The sequence below is a fragment of the Loxodonta africana genome, chromosome 8 (assembly GCF_030014295.1).
Source record: "Loxodonta africana isolate mLoxAfr1 chromosome 8, mLoxAfr1.hap2, whole genome shotgun sequence".
NCBI classification, from domain to species: Eukaryota; Metazoa; Chordata; class Mammalia; order Proboscidea; family Elephantidae; genus Loxodonta; species Loxodonta africana.
The window spans coordinates 7,961,023-7,984,034 of NC_087349.1; the positions used below are offsets into that span (position 1 = coordinate 7,961,023).

Genomic DNA, 23,012 nt, shown 5'->3' on the forward strand with positions numbered 1-23,012 from the left:
AAAGGAGAAGACCCTCAACGAGGTGGATTGACACAGTGGTTGCAACAATGAGCTCAAGCATAACAATGATTGTAAGGATGGCGCAGGACCAGGGAGTGTTTTGTTCTGTTGTGCATAGTGTCGCTATGAGTCAGAGCCAACTCGACAGCACCTAACAACAACAACACCATTCATTGAAGTGTACACAAACATGAATCTCTTCCAGTTGGTTGGCCAGGTAGCTCCCTTCCAAATTTCTTGGTGTAGACGAGTGAGCACATCCTGCACTGCATCCATTTGTTGAAACATCTCAATTGGTATTCTGTCAATTCCTAGAGCCTTGTTTTTCGCCAGTGCCCTCAGTGGAGCTTGAACCTCTTTTTTCAGTACCACTGGTTCTTGATCATATACTATCTTCTGAAATGATTGAGCAATGACCAAATCTTTTTGGTACAGTGCCTCTGTGTATTCCTTCCGTCTTCTTTTGATGCTTCCTGTGTTATTTAATATTGCAACTTGAGACTTCAATTTTTTCTTCAGTTCTTTGAGCTTCAGAAATGCTGCCTGTGTTCTTCTCTTTTGGTTTTCTATCTCCAGGTCTTTGATGATCTACTTCCAAAAAGTCAGTCACTGAAGACCCTATGGAGCCCAGTTCTACTCTGACACACATGGGGCCACCATGAGTGTGGGTCAATTCCACAGCAACTGGCTTGTTTCTGCCCCTGGGGGCACATGGCCCCTCTGGGGAGTTTGGAGGAAAGGGGCACTGGGAGACGTGAAGAAGTCCATCTTTGTGGAAGGGGTGTCACTCAGCGTGTGTGGATGACAACTATCACCGTGTCCTCTGCTGAGGAGTGGGATTCCCCACCGAATATGGAGGTGAGAGAGAAAAAGGGCTGGAGCCAGGCTCCCCACCTCCCTGTAGTGCCTGGAGGCCCCCGTGCTCCCTGATGGCATCTGCCGCCAAGTCTACCCCGCCTGATCAAGGCCAGCATGATCTGCCTGAGTTTCCTGGAGGTGGCAAGGAAGCTGCCAGGTGAGTGTGCCTGCTGCATTCAGGGCTCCCCTCTGCTCAGGGACGGCACAACTCTGACCTTCTCCTCCCTCAGAGAGACTCAGTGGGCCTGTGGTATGCGGTAGGGCACTTCAGGGCATTGTCTCCTGGGTCACAGGCTGTGCCCTCAAAAGCATGCCTGACATCTACACCAAGGTCTGCAACCATGTTAAATGGATCCAGAACACCATGGTGGCCAACTGAGGCTCCCTCCCTCCGTCCCAGGTCCAGGTTCTGGGGTGGAACCTACCTTGACTCTGCCTCCCCTTGGAGGGGCTCAAACCTCTCCCATAGTGAATAAAACACGCTTACTCAAACTTGTGTCTCTATCCTTCAAATGTGTCCAGGCTTTGGGGAAAGGCTTAGATGTCTTTCACTCAATGAGGTCCTAGCAGATCCCATTCAGAACCTTCTCAAGGAGCTGGGTGAGGCTTCAGATATGGGCCTGCTAGTAACCAATCCCCCTGCACTCCCATCTACCTCCTCTGATGCTTTGCCCCCAGGGTGGGAGAGCCTGTGGCCCAGAGAAGATCTGGCTTCCTTGGGTGCCCTGCTTAGCTTAGCCTGTGGCCTTGAGGACTGCAGTGCCTGGTCAGGGCATTGCCAATTTTTTCAGCCTTCCCCATGGGCAACCATGTCATGGCATCTCAAACACCAAAATACACTTGTTTACACGAAAGAGTAAACTTTTTGAGTAATAAACATCAAGACAGAACAAAGAGCATCAAAGCCTCTCTTGAAATTATAAAAGGACTTTATGGCTCTTCTGTCCAGCCATGCCTTGTAGAAGGGCTGCCTGTAACACAAATACCACAAGAGGTGGCTTTAAAGAACAGAAATGTATCGTCTCACAGCTCTGGAGGCTACAAGTCCAAATTCAGATTGTAGCTGCAAGGGAAGGTCCTTTCTTGTCTATTTCACCTTCTAGAAGCTTCCAGCAATCCTCGTAGGTGCGTCTGTCTCCATTGTCTGTCTCCTCTTCTTATGTGTGTGTCTCTGTGTCTAATCCACTGTTTTTATAACTCATAAGTGATTAGGCTTAGGAACCACCCTACACTGGAACGGCCTTGTTAATATAACAAAAGAAAAAAAGAGGGTACTATTTACAGAAGTTAGAATTCCAGCATATATTTTGGGGGAACACAATTCAATCCATAACAGTCCCAGCCCTGTCTTCAGAGCTTTGTTACGTAACTGTGTTTTCTGGCAGGCAGTGCTTCAGATACTTGATGTTAACAACCACATCTCCTTGGGGTCTCTTCTCCGGGCTCATCCTCTCTAGCCAACTCTGAGTGACAGGGTCTCCATCCCTCTCACCAGGTAGGTTCCCCTCCTGTAGACAGAGCTCCTTTTGGCCACAGCTGTTTAACTGAGAAATGGGCAGTAGGAAGCAGTTACGACAGGCAGATGAACCCACAGGGAAGTCAATCGCAAGACTGGGGAGGCCCAGGAAAAGATCTGTCAGGGGAACAGAGAGTAGTAACTTGCGTTTACCAGTAGCAGTTTTTGTCGAGTGGACTCCGACTCATGGAAACCCCACACGCGTCAGAGTACAACTGTGCTCCATAGGGTTTTCAATGGCTGATTTTTCAGGAGATCACCAGGACTTTCTTCTAAAGTGCCTCTGGGTGGACTGAAACCTCCAACTTTTCAGTTAGCAGCCAAGTAAGTTAACATTTGCTCCACCCAGGGACCCCAACTTGGGCTTAGGGTTTGACGGTTTGGTCCCAGGGACTGCCAGGAGCAAGACTGAACACTGTCTCTAAGGAATTGGGACACCAAGTGGGTATTAACTCAAAAATCAGGGGACAGAAGAACACCAATTTACTGGAAATGGAGTGTCTGGTGAGGACTTGGTCACAAGGAACATGACAAGGGCTGGGATGCTTGGGCAGAGAAGAGAAAGGAGCCCAGTAGGATGGCCAGCAAGGGTTGATGCAGAGTGGCTGGGCTGGGTCCCCTGAAAGGCCAGGGATAGCACCTCCCTGAGCCCTGAGTCAGGACTGAGTCTGGTGTCAGCGCTCCCGTGTCTGGGAGGGTTGGAGAGCTACTAGCACAGTCCAGCAGGTTTTCACATGGGAAGTGATTTCTCCTGTGCCTTGATTTAGTCACCTGTGGCTCCAGGATTCCTCTCAGCTCTGGGTCGTTAGCAAACTGTATATTTGACCTTCTGTGTTCTCAAATTGGAGTCCCTGGGTGGTGCAAATGTTTAATTCGCTCAGTTACTAATTGAAAGGCTGGAAGTTCGAGTCCACCCAAAGGCACCTCAGAAGAAAGTTCGGGTGACCCACTTCCCAAAACTCAGCCACTGAAAACCCTGTGGAGCCCAGTTCTGCTCTGACACACACGGGATCGCTGACTTGGTAACAGCTGGCGGTAGTGGTTTTCAGACGAGATTGTCAGGGGTTCCTCACTATTTTCTCATTGGTTCTAAGCCAGCACTTGGAGACTGCTTGTTCATCAGCTGTGACTCTGCACCAATGGCCTGCATCCTCGCTTAACACCAAAGCTATCATGGAGGCATTGCCAGGGACTTTGCTGAAACCAAGGTATGCTGGGTTCCATGTTTTCTCCTATTTCCTCAACCTAATTGTTGTTGTTGCTGGGTGCTGTCAAGTCGATTCCAACTTGCAGTCACCCCACATGACAGAGCAGAACTGCCCCATGGAGTTTTCTAGGCTGTAATCTTTACAGGAGCAAATGGCCAGGTCTTTCTCCCATGGAATCCTGGGTGAGTTCAAAACACCAAGCTTTAGGTTAGCAGTTGGGTGCTGAACTGTCACACCACCAGTGCCCCTTTTCCTCAATCTAGTAAACTTTCCCAAAAGAAATGGGGCTAATTTGATGTGACTTGCTCTTAGTGAACCTGTGTCTCTACTATGCTCACTAAATACCTCTACTCAAATAACTATCACTCAACAGAAGAGGAGATAGAGAGCAGCCAGGACCTAGTGCTCCGAGGACACAGTGTTGGTGGGTGGTTTGCTCACTTCCTATGTCCCACAGGACATATGCGATTTCCTAGAGTGGAACTCAGGATGCCCATGTGTTTCCTTTTTCTACTCCCCAAACTGCAGTTTCCAAAATTACAATAGAAAAATATTTCTGAACTGAAAAATATTCCTCTTAGGATATCAATTTATTTTAATTTAGGAAATGTATCCCATAAAAGAAAGATGACAAGGGAGTTGGGATGATGGAATTTAGAGACGATCACCAAAAATAATAATAATAACATGTTTTCCTGAGTTCCTTTTAAGTGCTCAACACTGTGCTAGGAGAAGTAGCTCTATTTGACAGAAAATAGTCTTCATTAAAAATTAATCTGGAGTATGTTTTGTAACTTGTTTCTCTATATGTTTCTCATACTTCTACACTTGGGGGACACCATTTTGACTCTCATATTCATCTCCACCTCCATCTCCATTTCTGTTTCTCTTCTTCATTTCCTTTGCTTCCTGTTCAACAGAAGGTTTTTTTTTTTCTCTCCATAAATCCCGCACTAGCTCATTGTCTTCAATGGTGACTAGTTCCAAATTATTTCATGGTGGCATCCACATACGTTCTGACAGCTGTGGTTTCACGTATTCATACCTGTCAGCTTCTGTGATAAAACTTAATTTTTCTTTTGTTGATTATTCTCCACCATCTAATCTTGTGGAAGAAGTGGCATCTGACTGCAAACAGGAAGACATAGCAAGGTGAAGCAAAGTCTTACAGCGACCAGTTAGTTCTGTTGGCAGCTGAACAATACTCTGACGTATGGATCAAAGATTGTGTCCACTTGTCCTACTGCCCCACACTTTTCTGTGGGTAACTACATTTGGATTCATGAGAGAATGTCCTAGAGCTGGGCTAGGAATTGAGTCCTATCAAACCACAAAATATGCTTGGGGAGCCCAAGGTAGACAAAGGCATGATTAAGGGTCTACTGATTAGTTCAGAAAAAGAGCAGGGAATTGCCAAGAGAGGCTGGCAACTCTTGCTCCTGCCAAGACAAATGTCAATATATTTGCTGGAACCCAATCAGCCCCCAGTCAGGGTATGTAGTTAAACAGTGGTCCAAGGCCACTACACCATGTGCATGGGACGGAGATGTGACAAATGCAGATTAATTAAACACAGACACTTGCCTTGGACAACTTTGGGCTTGAAGTTAGGAAACAACCTATAGGTAGCAACTCACTCTGCTGGGCCCAAGTAAACCCATTCCTCATAATCCATGGTTCATATTACCAGAAGAGGCAGAACTGAGGAAGGGGATGCCTGCCCACACACACTCTGTAGCATATTGAGAATTGGTTATAAATGAGAATTTACTGACATTATTGAGAACAGAAATTTTGGACACATCAAATGCAGACAAGATTATTGAGTCTGGGAGCTCCCAACACAATTCTCTAGGTTCAAACAGAAAGGTTCATAGTATCTCAGAAGTGAAAGGTAGCTTGTAGATCTAAGCTCCCACACAATAATGCAAGGGTATCTCCTTCAGATTTGTTCATCCACTTTGTGTAAATGACAAGAAAGCATACATACATACAGAGACTCCTTACACCCATCCTGTCTTCAACTGGCCTCTTCAACAGGGAGTATTCTCCTAGTCACTTTCTCCTAGTGTCCAAATGGGCTCTGCTTCATTCTTCTTCCAGCTACAGGCAACCACCAGAGCCACCACCATCAGCAATCCTTGGCTTCCCCACCCCCATTTAGACAAAGGAAACCCTGGCGGCATAGTGGTTAAGTGCTACTACAGCTGCTAACCAAAGTGTCGGCAGTTCGAATCGTCCAGGCACTCCTTGGAAACTCTATGGGGCAGTTCTACTCTGTCCTATAGGGTTGATATGAGTCAGAATCGACTCGACGGCACTGGGTTTGGTTTTGGTATTTAGACAAAATGCGGAGCACCATGTTTCCCCAAGTGTAGTGCGTGTATCACTAGCAGTCTTCAACACAATAATAAGCAGTACACAGGTGAACATTTTTATTCAAATAGCGTGGGTTCATTTTAATGTCCATTAGATAAAAAGTCATTAAAAGATGGAGTAGAAATGTTATTGCTTAAGAAGAAACTAAGGAAGTCTATAATCAAAATGTAACCACAGGCAGGACCAAGATGGCTGACTAGGTAGAAGCGTCTGCTGATCCCTCTTGCAACAAAGACTCGAAAAAACAAGTGAATCAAATATATACATGACAATCTACGAACCTTGATCATCAAACACAGACCTGAGGAGTTGACCTGAGTGACGGGGAGCAAAAAGCCATGCGCTGAAGCAGCGACCAATTCCGGAGCTGGTGCGCTGTGCCACAGCCTTGAGCCCTTGCGGTTCCTTGGTGCCAGAATGGTGGCACTGATCATAACTTACTGAGCTGGGGCAAGCACGGAACACAGCCCTAACCCCTGGAATAACCTCAGCAGGGACCCAGCCAGAACGCGCAGGCTGCACACTGAGGAGGCTGACAGGTGAATGAGAAACCACAGGGAAGCAGCGACTGGTTTCAGAGCCTGGAGCACAGAGTCCCAACCAGGAGACCTTGGTGCTGGGCTTTGGGCTAAGCGTGGCAGGGTTGATCACAGCTTCCTGAGACAGGGCAAGCACAGGACGCAGCCTAACCCTCTGGGGCAATCTCAGCAGCTACCCAGCCAGGGCACACAGGTTACACACCCCTCTGGAATCTCAGATAAAACAGCCCTCACCAAACAAGATAAGTAACTTTGTCTATCTTCCTGTGCTACTCTCTCTTATCTATCTGATCCCTCCTCTAGCTGGCTTCGTTAACATTGGAATTCCCTGGGCCAGAGAGTGAAGTGCTCTGTGGGTTTTTTTCTTTTCTTTTCTAACCTACTCTCCTGGACCGAGAGAAGCAGCAATTAACAATCAGGGGAGAAATCCTTCCGTGACTTCCCTAAACTGAGATAACAATACAGAACTAGCTCCATCCAGACATAAGAGATCCACAATCTTTGGCTTTCACACCTACAGGGAACTAGGTGGCTATTATAATGCAAAGGCAATTCTGATAGTGATCTGACTGTAATTGTTTTAGCGGAGCAGTGGAAAGGCAAGTTTTGGAGGTCAGATACCTCTCTACCTATTAAACAGACCCCTCACTGATCCACAGCAGGGAACTGAGGGCTGAGGCTCCATCCACACCACCTAGCCAACTGCTAAAGGGGTCTGAGGATAGTGATGCCTACCAATCTTTAGAGGTACAAACATTGGGTGCCTAAGGTACAGCTGCAGAGCCCACCCACCAGAGTGCTGTAGAGAATAGACACACTCCTACCTCACTGGCACTTGGCAGAAGGCTGTCAGCATCCTGCGCTCCTCAGAGTGTGACCCCCTGCCACAACTAGAAACTGGAGCATACAACCACCACCACTACTCCTCTAAGTTAATAGGTGAGAGCCTACACCACACACTAAGTGACCCACTATCAGGACACCTGAGCTGATTCTATTCAAGAATAGTGAATGGACTCATAGGCTCATACACCTGGTAACAGCTCAAACCAGCTGATAAAAGGACATAAGTGATTCAAAGGCTACAACAATCAAGATAGCACAATCTAGTAGGCCACCTGGGTGTATTGAAACAAACAAAAAAACCAAGAAGATAAGACTCAGTGAGCAAATATAAAATAAATCATTACAATATCTTATAGATGGGTCGGAGACAGCAGTCAATATCAAATCACATAAAGAAGCAGGCCATGATTGCTTCCGCAAACCACCAAATCAAAGAATCAAAACCTTTCCCAGATGAAGATACATCCCCGGAATTGCCAGATGTAAAATATAAAAAACTAATATACAGAATGCTTCAAGACATCAGGGATGACCTCAAAAATGAAAAAAGGCAATCTACAGAAAAAGCCAAGGAACACACAGATAAGGCAGTTGAAGAAATCAAAAAGATTATTCAAGAACATAGTGAAAAATTTGATAAGATGCAAGAATCCATGGAAAGACAGCATTCAGAAATTCAAAATATTAACAGTAAAATTACAGAATTAGACAACTCAGTAGGAAGTCAGAGGAGCAGAATCGAGGAATTGGAATGCAGAGTGGGGGAGTTGGAGGTTAAGGCAAATGATGCCAATATAGTTGAAGAAAAATCAGATAAAAGAATTTTTTTAAAAAGAAGAACAACAGAGAACCCCCGAGGGAGCAGGAGAACAGTGGGATGCAGACCCCAAATTCTCATAAAAAGACCAGACTTATTGGTCTGACTGAGACTAGAGGAATCCTGGCGGTCATGGTCCCCAAACCTTCTGTTGGCCCAGGACAGGAACCATTCCTGAAGACAACTCATCAGACATGGAAGGGACTGGACAATGAGTTGGAGAGAGATGCTGATGAAGAGTGAGCTACTTGTATCAGGTGGACACTTGAGGCTGTATTGGCATCTCCTGTCTGGAGGGGAGATAGGAGGGTAGAGAGGGTTAGAAACTGGCAAAATCGTCACAAAAGGAGAGACTGGAAGGAGGGAGAGGGCAGACTCATTAGGGGGAGAGTAAGTGGGAGTATAGAGTAAGGTGTATATAAGCTAACATGTGACAGACTGACTTGATTTGTAAACTTTCACTTAAAGCACAATAAAAATTATTTTTTAAAAAATGAAGATGTCATGAAAGGAGAGACTGGAAAGGCTGACTCATTAGGGGGAGAGCAAGTGGGACTACAAAGTAAGATGTATATAACTTATATGTGACAGACTGACTTGATTTGTAAACGTTCACCTGAAGCTCAATAAAAGTTAATAAAAAAAAAAAAACAATGAAGAAACCCTAAGAATCATGTGGGACTCTATCAAGAAGAATAACTTACGTGTGTTTGGAGTCCCAGAACAGGGAGGGATAACAGAAAATACAGACAGAATAGTTGAAGATCTGTTGGCAGAAAACTTCCCTGGCATTGTGAAAGATGAAAGGATATCTATCCAAGATGCTCATCAAACCCCATACGAGATATATCCCAAAAGAAAATCACCAAGACATATTATCATCAAACTTACCAAAACCATAAATAAAGAGAAAGTTTTAAAAGCAGCCAGGGATAAATGAAAAGCCACATACAAAGGAGAATCAGTAAGAATACCTTGGACAACTCGGCAGAAACCATGCAGGCAAGAAGGCAATGGGATGACATATATAGAGCACTGAAGGAGAAAAACTGCCAGCCAAGGATCATATATCCAGCAAAACTCTCTCTCAAATATGAAGGTGAAATTAAGACATTTACAGATAAACAGAAGCTTAGAGAATTTGCAAAAACCAAACCGAAGTTACAAGAATTACTAAGGGAAATTTTTTGGTCAGAAAATCAATAATATTGGATACCAACACAACGCAAGGTCACAGAACAAAACATGCTGATATCAACTCAGACAGGGAAATCACAAAAACAAAATAATATTAATTTTTAAAAAAGCTCAAAACAGGGAATCATTGATGTCATTATGTAAAAGATGACAATAATCAAAAAAGAGGGACTAAATACAATTAATGTAATCTACCATATAAATAAAACAAAAGACAAGAACCACACGATTTCATCAATTGATGCAGAAAAAGAATTTGAAAAAGTCCAACATCCATTAATGATAAAAACACTCAGCAAAATAGGAATAGAAGGAAAATTCCTCAACATAATAAAGGCCATTTATACAAAGCCAACAGCTAACATCATCCTAAATGGAGAGAGTCTGAAAGCATTTCCCTTGAGAACGGGAACCAGACAAGGATGCCCTTTATCGCTGCTCTTATTCGACGTTGCACTGGAGGTCCTAGTCAGAGCAATTAGGCTAAACAAAGAAATAAAGTGCACCAAGAATGTCAAGGAAGAAGTAAAATTATCTCTATTTGCAGACAACATGATCTTATACACAGAAAACCTTAAGGAATCCTCAAGGAAACTACTGAAACTACTAGAAGAGTTCAGCAGAGTATCAGGTTACAAGATAAACATACAAAAATCAGTTGGATTCCTCTACAGCAACAAAAAGAACTTCAAAGAGGAAATCACCAAATCGATACCATTCACGGTAGTCCCCAAGAAGATAAAATACTTAGGAATAAATCTAACCAGTGATGTAAAAGACCTATACAAATAAAACTACAAGGTACTGCTGCAAGATAGCAAAAGGGAACTACATAAGTGGAAAAACATACCTTCCTCAAGGGTAGGAAGACTTAACATTGTAAAAATGTCTATTCTACCAAAAGCCATCTATACATACGATGTAATTTCGATCCAAATTCCAATGACATTTTTTTAGTGAGATGGAGAAACAAATCAACAACTTCGTATGGAAGGGAAAGAAGCCCCAGATAAGTAAAGCATTCTGAAAAAGAAGAACAAAGTGAGAGGCCTCACTCTACCTGATTTTAGAGCCTATTATACCGCCACAGCAGTCAAAACACCTGGTACTGGTACAACAACAGACACATAGACCAATGGAACAGAATTGAGAACCCAGATATAAATCCATCCACATATGAGCAGCTGATATTTGACAAAGGCCCAGTGTCAGTAAATTGGGGAAAAGATAGTCTTTTTAACAAAAGTTGCTGGCATAACTGGATATCCATGGGCAAAAAAATGAAACAAGACCCATACCTCACATCATGCACAAAAACTAACTCCAAATGGATCAAAGACCTAAATATGGTCTAAAACAATAAAGACCATGGAAGAAAAAATAGGGACAACAATAGGAGCCCTAATACATGGCATAAACAGAATACAAAACATTACTAAAAATGCCAAAGAGAAACCAGATAACTGGGAGCTCCTAAAAATCAAACACCTATACTCATCTAAAGACTTCACCAAAAGAATAAGAAGACCACCTACAGACTGGGAAAAAATTTTCAGCTACAACATCTCCGACCAGTGCCTGATCTCTGAAATCTACATGACTCTGCTAAAACTCAACCACAAAAACACAACAACCCAATTAAAAAATGGGCAAAGGATATGAACAGGCACTTCACTAAAGAAGACATTCAGGTGGCTATCAGATACATGAGGAAACGCTCTCAATCATTAGCCATTAGAGAAATGCAAATCAAAACTACAATGAGATTCCATCTCACTCCAACAAGGCTGGCATTAATCCAAAAAACACAAAATAATAAATGTTGGAGAGGCTGTGGAGAGATTGGAACACTTCTACACTGCTGGTGGGAATGTAAAATGGTACGACCACTTTGGAAATCAATTTGGCACTTTCTTAAAAAGCTTGAAATAGAACTACCATATGACCCAGCAATCCCACTCCTTGGAATATATCCTAGAGAAATAAGAGCCTTTACACAAACAGATACATGCACACTCATGTTTATTGCAGCACTGTTTACAATAGCAAAAAGAAGGAAGCAAGCAAGGTGCCCATCAATGGATGAATGGATAAATAAATTATGGTATATTCACACAAGGGAATACTACGCATCGATAAAGAACAGGGAGGAATCTGTGAAACATTTCATAACATGGAGGAAACTGGAAGGCATTATGCTGAGTGAAATTAGTCAGTTGCAAAAGGACAAATATTGAATAAGACCACTATTATAAGCTCTTGAGAAATAGTTTAAACTGAGAAGAAAACATTCTTTTGTGGTTACAAGAGGGGCGAGGGAGGGAGGGTGGGAGAGGGGTATTTACTAATTAGATAGTAGATAAGAACTACTTTAGGTGAAGGAAAGGACAACACTCAATACAGAAGAGGTCAGCACAACTGGACTAAACCAAAAGCAAAGAAGTTTCCAGAATAAACTGAATGCTTTGAAGGCCAGTGTAGCAGGGGCAGGGGTTTGGGACCATGGTTTCTGGGGACATCTAAGTCAATTGGCATAATAAAATCTATTAAGAAAACATTCTGCATCCCACTTTGAAGAGTGGCATCTGGGGTCTTAAATGCTAACAAGCAGCCATCTAAGATGCATGAATTAGTCTCAACCCACTGGATCAAAGGAGAATGAAGAAAAACAGAAATAGATGGTGACTGGCCACAACTGATGACTGCCCTGACAGGGAACACAACAGAGAACCCCTGAGGGAGCAGGAGAACAGTGGGATGAAGACCCCAAATTCTCATAAAAAGGCCAGACTTAATGGTCTGACTGAGACTAGAAGGACCCCGGTGGTCATGGCCCCCAGACCTTCTGTCGGCCCAGGACAAGAACCATTCCCGAAGCCAACTCATCAGACATCGATTGGACTGGACAATGGGTTGGAGAGGGATGCTGGTGAGGAGTGAGCTACTTGGATCAGGTGGACGCTTGAGACTAAGTTGGCATTTGCTGCCTGGAGGGGAGATGGGATTGTAGAGGGGGTTAGAAGCTGGCAAGATGGACACTAAAAGAGAGAGTGGAGGAAGGGAGCCGGCTGTCTCATTAGGGGGAAAGTAATTGGGAGTGTATAGCAAGGTGTATATAAGTGTTTACGTGAGAGACTGACTTGATTTGTAAACTTTCACTTAAAGCACAATAAAAATTATTTTTAAAAAATGTAACCACATTACAGGCTCTGTGCTAAGTGGTTTGCAGAGAAAAAGAGTGAGAGTTGTATGGGAATAACTGAAGTCTGGAAACCATGGCTGGGCATTGTTCCCACATCCTCACTGCTGCTTCAGATGACTGAAGGGTCATCGTACCACAGCGAGATAGGCCGATGTTCCTTCATTTCTAGGTGTTTATTTGGGAAATTGCAATCAACCCTAGATAATACCCCTTATCTGGCAGGCCTGGCTCTTTTCCCTTGCTGGAAGAAGGGGTTCATGTGACAAATCGCAAGGGGTCCCAGAAGGAGCTCTCTATGACACTGCAGCGTATAAGCCAATGATTGGGAAAAGCTGCAAGATGCTGTCTTTCCCGCTAAAGACGGGAGGTCTGATGACGTTCTGGGGGAGTGCAGGGTGAGACAGAATCTTAGAACTCCCAGTACCTCATGGGTGGATGTGTGTTCACACTGGAAGATAATGGAAGAGGACAAGGATTCTCCCCTCTCGTTCTGGGCCCTGGCCTGGCTGTGCTCAACATTTTCTGATTCTTACAGATCCATGAGTGGCAGTTCTGTGCCTTGAGTGCCATTCATTCAGCAGCTATTGAGGGCCCATATTGTCCTGAAGCTCAAGACACTTTCTTATGGTTATAGCCTTAGAAGTACAGCCCCTTTGCCCATCGTTCTCCTTAGAGCAGTTGTTCTCAACTGGGGGCAATTTTGTACCCCAAGGAATATTTGGCAATGTCTGGAGACATTTTTTGTCATCACAACTTGATGGCAGGGAGTACTACTGGCATCTAGAAGCCAGGGATACTGACTAACACCCACAGTGCACAGTACATTTCCCCCAAAACAAAAAATTATCTGGTCCCAAATGTCAATAGTGCTGAGGTTAAGAAGCTCCACCTTACAGTAAATCATCTTCATAGAAGCAAAATTTCAAAAGTAAAGGAAATAGAAGCTACTTCAAGAGTGATAATTTGCTAAAGCAGAAATGGTATGCTGGCAGGGCATTTCAGGTATATTGTGTAGGTGCTGATGTTGGTTTTGTTGTTAGGTACCATAGAGATGGCTGTGACTCATATTGACTATGCCGTACTGACCCAGAAGCTAGTTCTCACTGAGATTCACTCATTCTGGTTATTGCTGCCATGTTCCATTCTGATGAGTCCTGCTCTAGGAACCCATTCCTTGTATCCTCCAGAATCCCATATGGTCTTTGGAGTCAGCCCTAAGTTTGGCAGCGTTCAAATTCTTTCCCTGGTGGTGTATTGTGGTATCACAGTCGAGGCATGGACTCTGAAGTCATGTTGCTTGCTGCTTGAATTTGAACCTTGGACTGATTACTCAACAGCTATAGAACTTTTAATTTTATTATTATTACTTTATTGTGCTTTAAGTGAAAGTTTACAGCTCAAGTTAGTTTCTCATAAAAAAAATTTATGCACACATTGTTATGTGACCCTACTTGCTCTCTCTATAATGTTACATTGCACTCCTCCTTTCTACCTCGAATTTCCTGTGCCCAATCAACCAGCTCCTGTCCCTTTCTGCCTTCTCATCTCTCCTCCAGACAGCGGCTGACCATTTAGTCTCATGTATATACTTGAACTAAGAAGCACACTCTTCACGAGTAACTTTATGTCTTATAACCCAGTCTAATCTTTGTTTCGAGAGTTGGCTTCAGGAATGGTTTCAGTTCTGGGTTAGCAGAGAGTCCAGGGCCATGTTGTCTGCTCTTCCTCCAGTCTCAGTCAGACCATTAAGTCTGGTCTTTTTACTGGAATTTGAGTTCTGAACCCCACTTTTCTCCTGCTCCATCAGGGACTCTCTGTTGTGTTACCTGTCGGGGCACTCATTGGTGGTAGCCGGGCACCATCTAGTTCTTCTGGTCTCAGGCTGACGGAGTCTCTGATTTATGTGGCTGTTTCTGTCTGTTGGGCTAATATTTTCCTTGCGCCTTTGGTATTCTTCATTCTCCTTTGCTTCAGGTGGGTTGGGACAAATTGATGTGTCTTATATGGACGCTCATAAACTCTGGTGGGGTAGTGGTTAAGAGTTCGGCAGCTAACCAAAAGATCAGCAGTTCGAATCCACCAGGTGCTCCTCAGAAACCATATAGGGCGGTTCTACTCTGTCCTGTAGGGTTGCTGTGAGTAGCAATCAACTCGATGGCAATGGGTTTTTTTTTTTTTTTTCAATATGGCCTCTCGCTAGCTTTTAAGGCCCCAGAAGCCACTCTCCAAAGTGGGATGCATAATATTTTCTTAATAAACTTTGTTATACCAATTGACCTAGATGTCCCGTCAAACCACAGTCCCCAGGCCCCCACCCCTACTACTCTGTACCTTGAAGTGTTTGGCTGTATTCAGGAAACTTCTTAGCTTTTGGTTTAGCCCAGTTGTGCTGACTTCCCCTGTATTATGTGTTGTCCTTCCCTTCACCTAAGACGATTCTTGTCTACTATCTAGTTAATTAATACCCCTCTCTCTCCCTTCCCACCCTCATAACCACCAAAGAATGTTTTCTTCTGTGTTTAAACCTTTTCTTGAGTTCTTATAATAGTGGTCTCATACAATATTTGTCCTTTTGCAACTGATTAATTTCACTCAGCATAATGCCTTCCAGATTCACCCATGTTATGAGATGTTTTGTGGATTCATCATTGTTCTTTACCGTTGTGTAGTATTCCATTGTGTGAATATACCATAATTTGTTTATCCATTCATCTGTTGATGGGCACCTGGGTTGTTTCCATCTTTTTGTCAATAGCTACGAAACTTTGAGCAAAACTCTTGATCTAAGACTCACATTCCCCATTCCTAATATGGTGAGGATAAAGCCACAGTGCTTAGAGGGTTGTTGTGAGGATAGAATGAGGTGGTGCAAGTAAACCTATTAGCACAGTGCCTGAAAGAAAACACACTATATGTTTCACAGGTTATCATCTTCGTTCAAGAGTTCTATATTACCTTGGTCACTAGATGGTTATGAACTAGTCAGGGCAATGTTGCATAGGATTAGGAACACAGACACTGAAGCCAGATTTCCTGAGTTGGAATCTTGACCCTACCATGTACTTGCTGTGCGATTTTGGCTAAGTTCTTTATGCTTTATGGCACTCAGGTTTATCATCTGCAAAATGAGGGTAATATTAGGTATCTTGCAGGGCTGTTGAGGTCACTTGGTGCAAATGGCTAAGTGCTTGGCTACTAAAAGAAAGGTTGATGGTTCAAATCTACCCAGAGGCATCATGGAAGAAAGGCCTGGAGATTTTTTTTTTTCTGAAAAATCAGCCATGGAAAACCCTGTGGAGCACAGTTCTACTCTGACACATGTGAGGTCACCTTAAGTTTGAGCTGACTTGATGGCAACTAGTTTGTAGGGTTGTTAGGGGGATTACTAAGTTACTGTTGGCAGAGGGTTTAGAATATCCCTGTCACATGGTAAGCTCTATATAAAAAAAAAAATTAAAAAAAAATTTTTTTACACATTATTATCGTTTTTTCACTCTCCTCTTTTGATCTCTCGTAGTTTCCAATCAAAACATTTTTCCTCTTCTCAGGGGAACAAGTTGTTCCTATAGGTAATGAAAAATACACATGGATGTTGTCTTGGATTGAATTGTGTCCCCAAAAAATATGTGTCAACTTGGTTAGGCCATGATTCCCAGTATTATGTGGTTGTCCTCCTTTTTGTGATTGGCATAATTTCCCTATGTGTTATAAATCTTAATCTCTGCCTGTGGTTAATAAAGCAAGGTTAGATTATGTTAAAGAGGATTAGGGTAGGATGTAACTTTTGCTCAGGTCACATCTCTGATCCAATGTAAAGGGAGTTTCTCTGGGGTGAGGTCTGCATCAGCTTTTATCTTACAAGAGAGAAAAGGTAAGGGAAGTAAGCAAAGAGTGGGGCACCTCATACCACCAAGACAGCAGCACCAGGAGCAGAGCAGATCCTTTAGACCTGGGGTGCCTGTGCAGAAAAGCTCCTAGTCCAGTGGAAGATTGATGAGAAGGAACTTCCTCCAAAGCTGACAGAGACAGAAAGTCTTCACCTGGAGGTGACGCCCTGAATTTGGCCTTCTAGTTTACTAGACTATGAGAAAATAAATTTCTCTTTGTTAAAGCCATCCACTTGTGGTATTTCTGTTATAGCAGCATTAGAAAGCTAAGACAGATATACAAGAACTGAGTTACCACAATCACAAAGTATTAAAATCATCAAAGACTGGTTGCCACCAAGTCACAATATTCATTACAGATCAAGAGTGCAAGTTTCAAGGTAGTGGTTCAGATGGACATTCACAGCCAGGAGAACCAAGTACCTAAGATTTTTGTTTGGGACTCAGGACACCTGTAGCTGCGTCCTGTGACCTTACTCCAACTTACTTTCCTCTTGTTGGGAATAGTTTCCAACAGGTGGGCTCATTACTTGCATTCCCATAACCTTCTGGAAAAGTGGACAAGAGTTGTTGATTACGTGTGATGCTGAATTATTCTCCACCTGACAAAGATTTGAATTCTAAATTTGGATTTTTGAGTTTCCAGTGAAATCACATTTCCAGCACCTCTGACTAAGGATAGTAATGGCCAATTAGGAAGTATAAATAGCTGTGGAGGAGACTTCTTTAGCCTATTCCCCTTCCCAGATCCAGTGAAGAACCATGAAGGCCTTAATCTTCCTCACTCTCCTGGAAACTGCTGGTGAGTTTCTTGTAATGAATCAGTGGGTGTCTCTCACAGGTGTCTACCATGTGTTTAAGTTTGTGCTCTGGAATACAACAATGAGTATTAAACATAGTTTCTGTAGTCAAGAAGCCTAGCATGTTGGAACAGCAGTAAACTTATAGGTTCTTAAATCCTAAACTTATAGGTTCTTAAATCTCACTTGTTGGGTACAAGTGCTACAGGTCAGGAAGATGATGGTGAGCAGGAATGACCAGGGTGGACGCATAAAAAGACAGTACTAGCTCTGAACTTCGAGCATATGTATTTACCATTGAGTCAATGCCCATCGTGGCCTACCCATGTGTGTCAGTTAGAACTTGTCCCATTGGGTTTTCAATGGCTGGTTTTTTGGAATGAGATCACCAGATGCCTCTGGGTGGAATTGAACTGCCAACCTTTCAATTGGTAGTCAAGTGCTTCACCGTTTGCACCAGTAATTAAAACTAATCTTGTGCTCCTTGAAGAGTCTATTAGTATCAAAGCCCAGGTCTCTCCGTAAAGGCCTTGATGAAAGGAACCTTAGGAGGCAGAGACATTGTATTTTTTATGAATAAAAGCTATGGCTTGTGTTTATAACATTTTAGCCTGTGAACTCTCTGGTGTGAGATTATACGTTTTTCAATCATGAAATAAATAGAAAAGGGCTAGTTCTATTTTTAGATTACTAAATTTTATACCACAAAAACTGAACACTAAATTTTCACAATTTGGGCAAGCAGAATTTCACTACATCTGTCTAGACATCTGGGAACTTATACGTTAAAATTATGTTAAAATACTTGAACAGTAGGGCTCATAAAAATAATCACAAACTTTTGGCTCTGCAGGAATTTTGATGAATTAGAGGGCCAATATTCACAATGTTAGATTAATTGAAGAATGTTATAAAGATAATTGGAATAAGGGGAAAGGCTGTGGAGAGGGACTGGATAATGTTTTGTGAAATGCCTTTGCGAAACCTTTAGGCTAAAAACAAGAAGAGAAATTTGGGGGACAAAAGGGCAGAACTCCCATTTCAGATCAGGTCAGAACTATCTCAGGTAACTCTAAGCCCCTCCTTATCCTTGTCTTGTGGGGCGATCACATGCCAACCACCAAAAACAAACACCCCATGATAATGCAAAGCTTTATTGAAGACCTCTTTGCGGGGCTGCTGAGCAGGGCTCTGCGATAAAAGTGTTCTTTATACACTCAGGTTGTGATGTAAGCATTTTCTGATCCGTGTGTGTGTGTGTGTGTGTGTGTGTATGGTACATGTGGAGAGATCAGCCTATTTACCAAACTCAAGGCACAAATTGAAAATACAATACTTTATCATAATGGTATAAGTAGGGTGCATGTTAAAGATCTTGAATAAATTATGAAATAATAATAAATTATGTGAAAACCACCATTTACTGATTATGTGGGACAAGAAAACATTGACTGCTTTTTTTCTTACTACTCTGTAAGAACATTTAGGGGAGTAGAAATTCCAAGAAGGATAGGTCTAACAAATCGTTCCCAACTTTCTCTGTCAGTTGCTTCCACCACTGATGATGATGACAAGATTGTTGGGGGCTACACCTGCCAGAAGAATTCCCTCCCCTACTAGGTGTCCTTGAACTCAGGCTATCACTTCTGTGGCGGTGCCCTCATCAATGACCAGTGGGTGTTATCTGCAGCTCACTGCTACAAGTCGTAAGTGCTAATACCAATGCCCCTGCGATTGAAGATCTGTGCATCTCCCAGCCTTAACAAAGCCAGGGAGCCCTATAGAGTCAGACATGAAAGGTGAAGCATCCATCTTCTAAGATACCCACTATTCCCCCAGGCATTATATGCTGTGGGGAAGAAATTGCCCACTGAGAGGGGCCCTCAGAGTTCTCTTGATGTACTCCCAAATGACAAGACTAATGACCTGAGGGCGTATGGAGGAGGAGAGGTGGGTGGGGTAGTCTCCCTAGAAAGAGCTTGGGAATATGAATCAGGAAGTAGTCTTAGTCATTACAGCTCAGCCAAAAGAAAATGGCATGTGGGGCTAATAAAGTACATGAACTTTCCAGTGTTACATTAAAAATAAGCATGATTTCTTCTGTCCCCTTAATATTCTCTCTCACCTCGGACTCCTGCCTCATCTCCCTACCATAATCGGTACTCCAACAGAGGAGAAAGAGAAGGTGCTGATCAACCACCAGTGCCCTTTCATCTCCAAAGTTTTTTCTTACCTCTCACTCTTGTCTCATCTCCCAACAATAATCAGTAATTCCATAGAGGAGAAAGGAAGGTGGTAATCAACCACCAATGCCCTTTCCTCTGCCAATTTTTTTTCTGGGTCATTTGTATCTAGTCTAATCTAACAAGATGGAGGCTGTGAGTTTGTGCTTGTGGTGACAATTACCTAAGGACTAGTCTCACCTCACCATGTCCCACAGATCTACCTGGAGTACACAATCACCTGTGTGAGTGAACACTCAAAGGGCTGGTGTTTGTGTTTGTGGTCATGATGAGGGTAGTTGGAGGATGAGGAGACATCAAGTTGGATACTTAGGAAACTTTTAATCCTTTAACCCAGCCGAATTCAGGTGCATCTGGGAGAACACAACATTGAGGTCCTTGAGGGTAATGAGCAGTTCATTAATGCGGCCAAGATCATCCGCCACCCCAATTACAATTCAGGCACCTATGCTAATGACATCTTGCTGATTAAACTGAGCTCTGCAGCTAGCATCAACTCTCGTGTGGCCACAGTCTCTCTGCCAAGGTCTGTGGCTGCCGTCGGCACCCAATGCCTCATCTCCGCCTGGGGCAACACCCTAAGCAGTGGCAATAAGTGGCCCTGGAACTATACTGTCCTGTGTGAGAGTCCTAGAGGAGGCAGGCACAGTGAGGGTCTTTTAGTTCAGGCTGCCACTCAACACAAGGTTTGGAGGCATATGGAGACTTAGAATATATTAATGGAAATGAGGAAGAGCCCTTCACTGGGATCATGCAGAAGACACAGCAAAATGAACCATGATAAAGATGCCATGGTATTCAACTTAGTAATGTTGAGAGGACTAGGCACTGGGGAGGTAAACAGAACAGAGGCTATGGGATTTGGTACTACCTGCAGTGTAGACCTGCTTGAGAATAAAGCTTCTAGACTTAAGGCCTGTGCTCACTGAGGCTCAAGTCAGAGTGAGAACACTTTTCTGATTAGAGCCTTCCAGAACAGCATTGTTCTCCCAAACTAGAAGCCATTGGTAATCTGAGAGAAAGAGTGGGAGTGTTGGGAAGGAAGGGGGAGCTATTGGGAAGGAAATTCCAGGAATTGTGTAGGTAATCTCCTTCCATTTTCATTCTTGCCAACAGCAAACTACCCAGACCTCTTGCAGTGTCTGAACGCCCCCATCCTCTCTGACAGTGTCTGCCGCAGTGCCTACCCAGGCAAGATCACCAGCAACATGATTTGTCTGGGCTTCCTGGAGGGTGGCAAGGACTCTTGCCAGGTTTGTTTCTTTGCCCTCCTTCTCTCCTCAGCTCAGTCTCACTCATATTTCCCTTTTTCTGGAACACAGAGGATTGATTATGAGGGGTGAGGGATAGATATAGGATGAATTATAGATTTTCTTTTTTTGGTAGGGTAACCATTAACCCTAAAGATACACAGAAGACTTTTGGCTAACAGTATGTCAGAGTGGATTTTGCAGGAGTATATTGTGGAAAGGAACCCTTGTGCAAAGAGTAGGGATAGCTGGGTGGCATTAAATCTCCCCAGTCCTCGCTCTTCTTGGCCCCATAGGCCTGCACCTGTGGAAAGGGATGGAGCTAGAAGGGGAGAAGAGGAGGGATAGAGGTAGAACACGGACATTGAAGGTTGGATTTCCAGGAGAAGAGAAGGTGCTTCACTGACATCAGTAGCCTGGGAAGATGGTTCTAGCCTAACGAAGTGTTGTCCTGAGCAGTTGTCCCATCTGGGCCCAGTTGAGGGTCTTGAGTGTTTCTTCCCTCTTTCTCAGGGTGACTCTGGCGGCCCCATAGTCTGCAATGGAACACTTCAGGGCATCGTCTCCTGGGGCTACGGCTGTGCTCTGGAAGGCAAACCCGGCGTCTACACCAAGGTCTACAACTACCTGAGCTGGATTCAGCAGACCATCGCTGCCAACTAGACACCTCCCTGGGCCCACCTGTACCTCTCCATGACCCATTCCCCTCTAGTCAACCTCACCTTCCTGTCATGCCTGAAAACAGTATCTAAATAAAGCATTCCATCATAGACCACACTTCTGTCCGAGAGTGGTGCTTGCTTGATATTATGAATGTTCTCTTGAGATGGCTAGTAAGTAAGAGGGTGCACAGAGAATTAAAAAATTACGCTAAGAGACAATATGAAGATTATATAGTCATTCATTCAGTCAAATAGATATGAGTATACTAATCACCTACTCTCTTAGCTGTGTAGTACTACAACAGCAGAAATACCATAAGTGGGTGCCTTTAAAAACAGGAATTTGTTTTCTCGTAGTTTTGGAGGCTGGAAGTCCAAATTCAAGGTGACCTTTCTCTTCTCTTTTTCTCTAATTCATTTGAAACTCGCTGACCAGAGAAACCACTAGATGGAGAAACTTTAAACATCATAGCTTTCCCTGCATCTCCAAGTGTCCACTTACATCTATGTTCTCACAAGATTATCTTATTTTCCAACTAAGATTCTGAAATTACAGCACACATGGTCTCAGAAAACAGTCTGTCCTCCCTTCACCACCTGTACCGCCAAACCCCACCCCTGCTTATGCACAAATTTAAACTACAAGGAGAAAAAAACTAAAATGTACAAGTGCACGTAAGTTTGTAGAAGAGAGACCCATTCCCCTGCAGTAGTGAAAGTCTTAGAGGTGGCATTTGGTGTCTTCCACCCTGTCCGACTTGTGCACCATAGTGTCCCTTCTCCAAGTAACTCAGGCCCTCTCTCTCCACGCCATTCTTGTTCCATGGATCCCTGGAACAAGGTTTTCAGTAGAAGTCCCTACATGTAATCCCGATGTAGTCCATTGAAACACTAGAGGTTCCTCACCCTGGGTACAGTTGGCCAGGTCTGGTATGGAAAAAGGGAAAGGACATATGGGGTCCGAGTGTGGAGAAGGCAGAGTAGGTTTCAGAGTGGAATATGTCTGAGGACTCAGTGACAAGGGAAAGATGGAGTATCTCAGGAGGAAGACGCGGATACCCATTCCCAAGTCTCTGTCGGTTTGTTACTCTGGACAGCAAATCTCCACACAGAAGTCCTGAACCTTACTGCTGCTTTATCACTGTTGCTTGGACCAAGTCAAGTTTCCCAAGCCTTGTAGCCAAGAATCATATATTTGGACCCAACTGACCTTCCTTCTCTTACCTCCTTAGTTCTTATTAAAAAAAAAAAAAAATTGCTTTTATATTTGTGTGTGGCCTAAATTAATTTTCTGAGGAATATTTTATTCTATTTTTGGTGGAAGTGTACACTGCAAAACAGGTTCCCTTTTGACAATTTCTGCACATACTGTTCAATGACATTGATTACATTCTTCACCTTCTGTCATCATTCTCATTATTTTCAGTATATTTGCTTCATTCCCATTAACATAGTCTCACCTCCCCTCAATCTTCTCATCTAAGCTTTAGGGTAATTGATGACCATTGGTCTCATGTAGATGATTTTTTAAAAGACCAGAGTACTCAAGTGTGGTATTGTTTTACTTTATAGCTAACTGCTGCTTATCTATCTGTTGATAGAGCATTC

General features: G+C 43.4%; 1 protein-coding gene across 1 annotated transcript; it reads left to right on the forward strand.

Moving 5' to 3' along the window:
* The first annotated feature begins 929 nt into the window (after positions 1-929).
* On the forward strand, positions 930-21,405 carry LOC100660809 (trypsin-like). Its single transcript, XM_064290359.1, has 4 exons — positions 930-1,015; positions 19,830-20,113; positions 20,609-20,745; positions 21,256-21,405. The coding sequence occupies exons 1-4, from the start codon at positions 930-932 to the stop codon at positions 21,403-21,405; spliced, it is 657 nt and encodes a 218-aa protein (XP_064146429.1).
* Positions 21,406-23,012: the final 1,607 nt, after the last annotated feature.

Coding starts and splice junctions, on each gene's coding strand:
- LOC100660809 (XM_064290359.1), top strand. CDS start 930: ATGGCATCTGCCGCCAAGTCTACCCCGCCTGATCAAGGCCAGCATGAT. Junction 20,114..20,608: donor CTGGAACTATACTGTCCTGT/GTGAGAGTCCTA, acceptor TCTTGCCAACAG/CAAACTACCCAGACCTCTTG. Junction 20,746..21,255: donor GTGGCAAGGACTCTTGCCAG/GTTTGTTTCTTT, acceptor CCTCTTTCTCAG/GGTGACTCTGGCGGCCCCAT.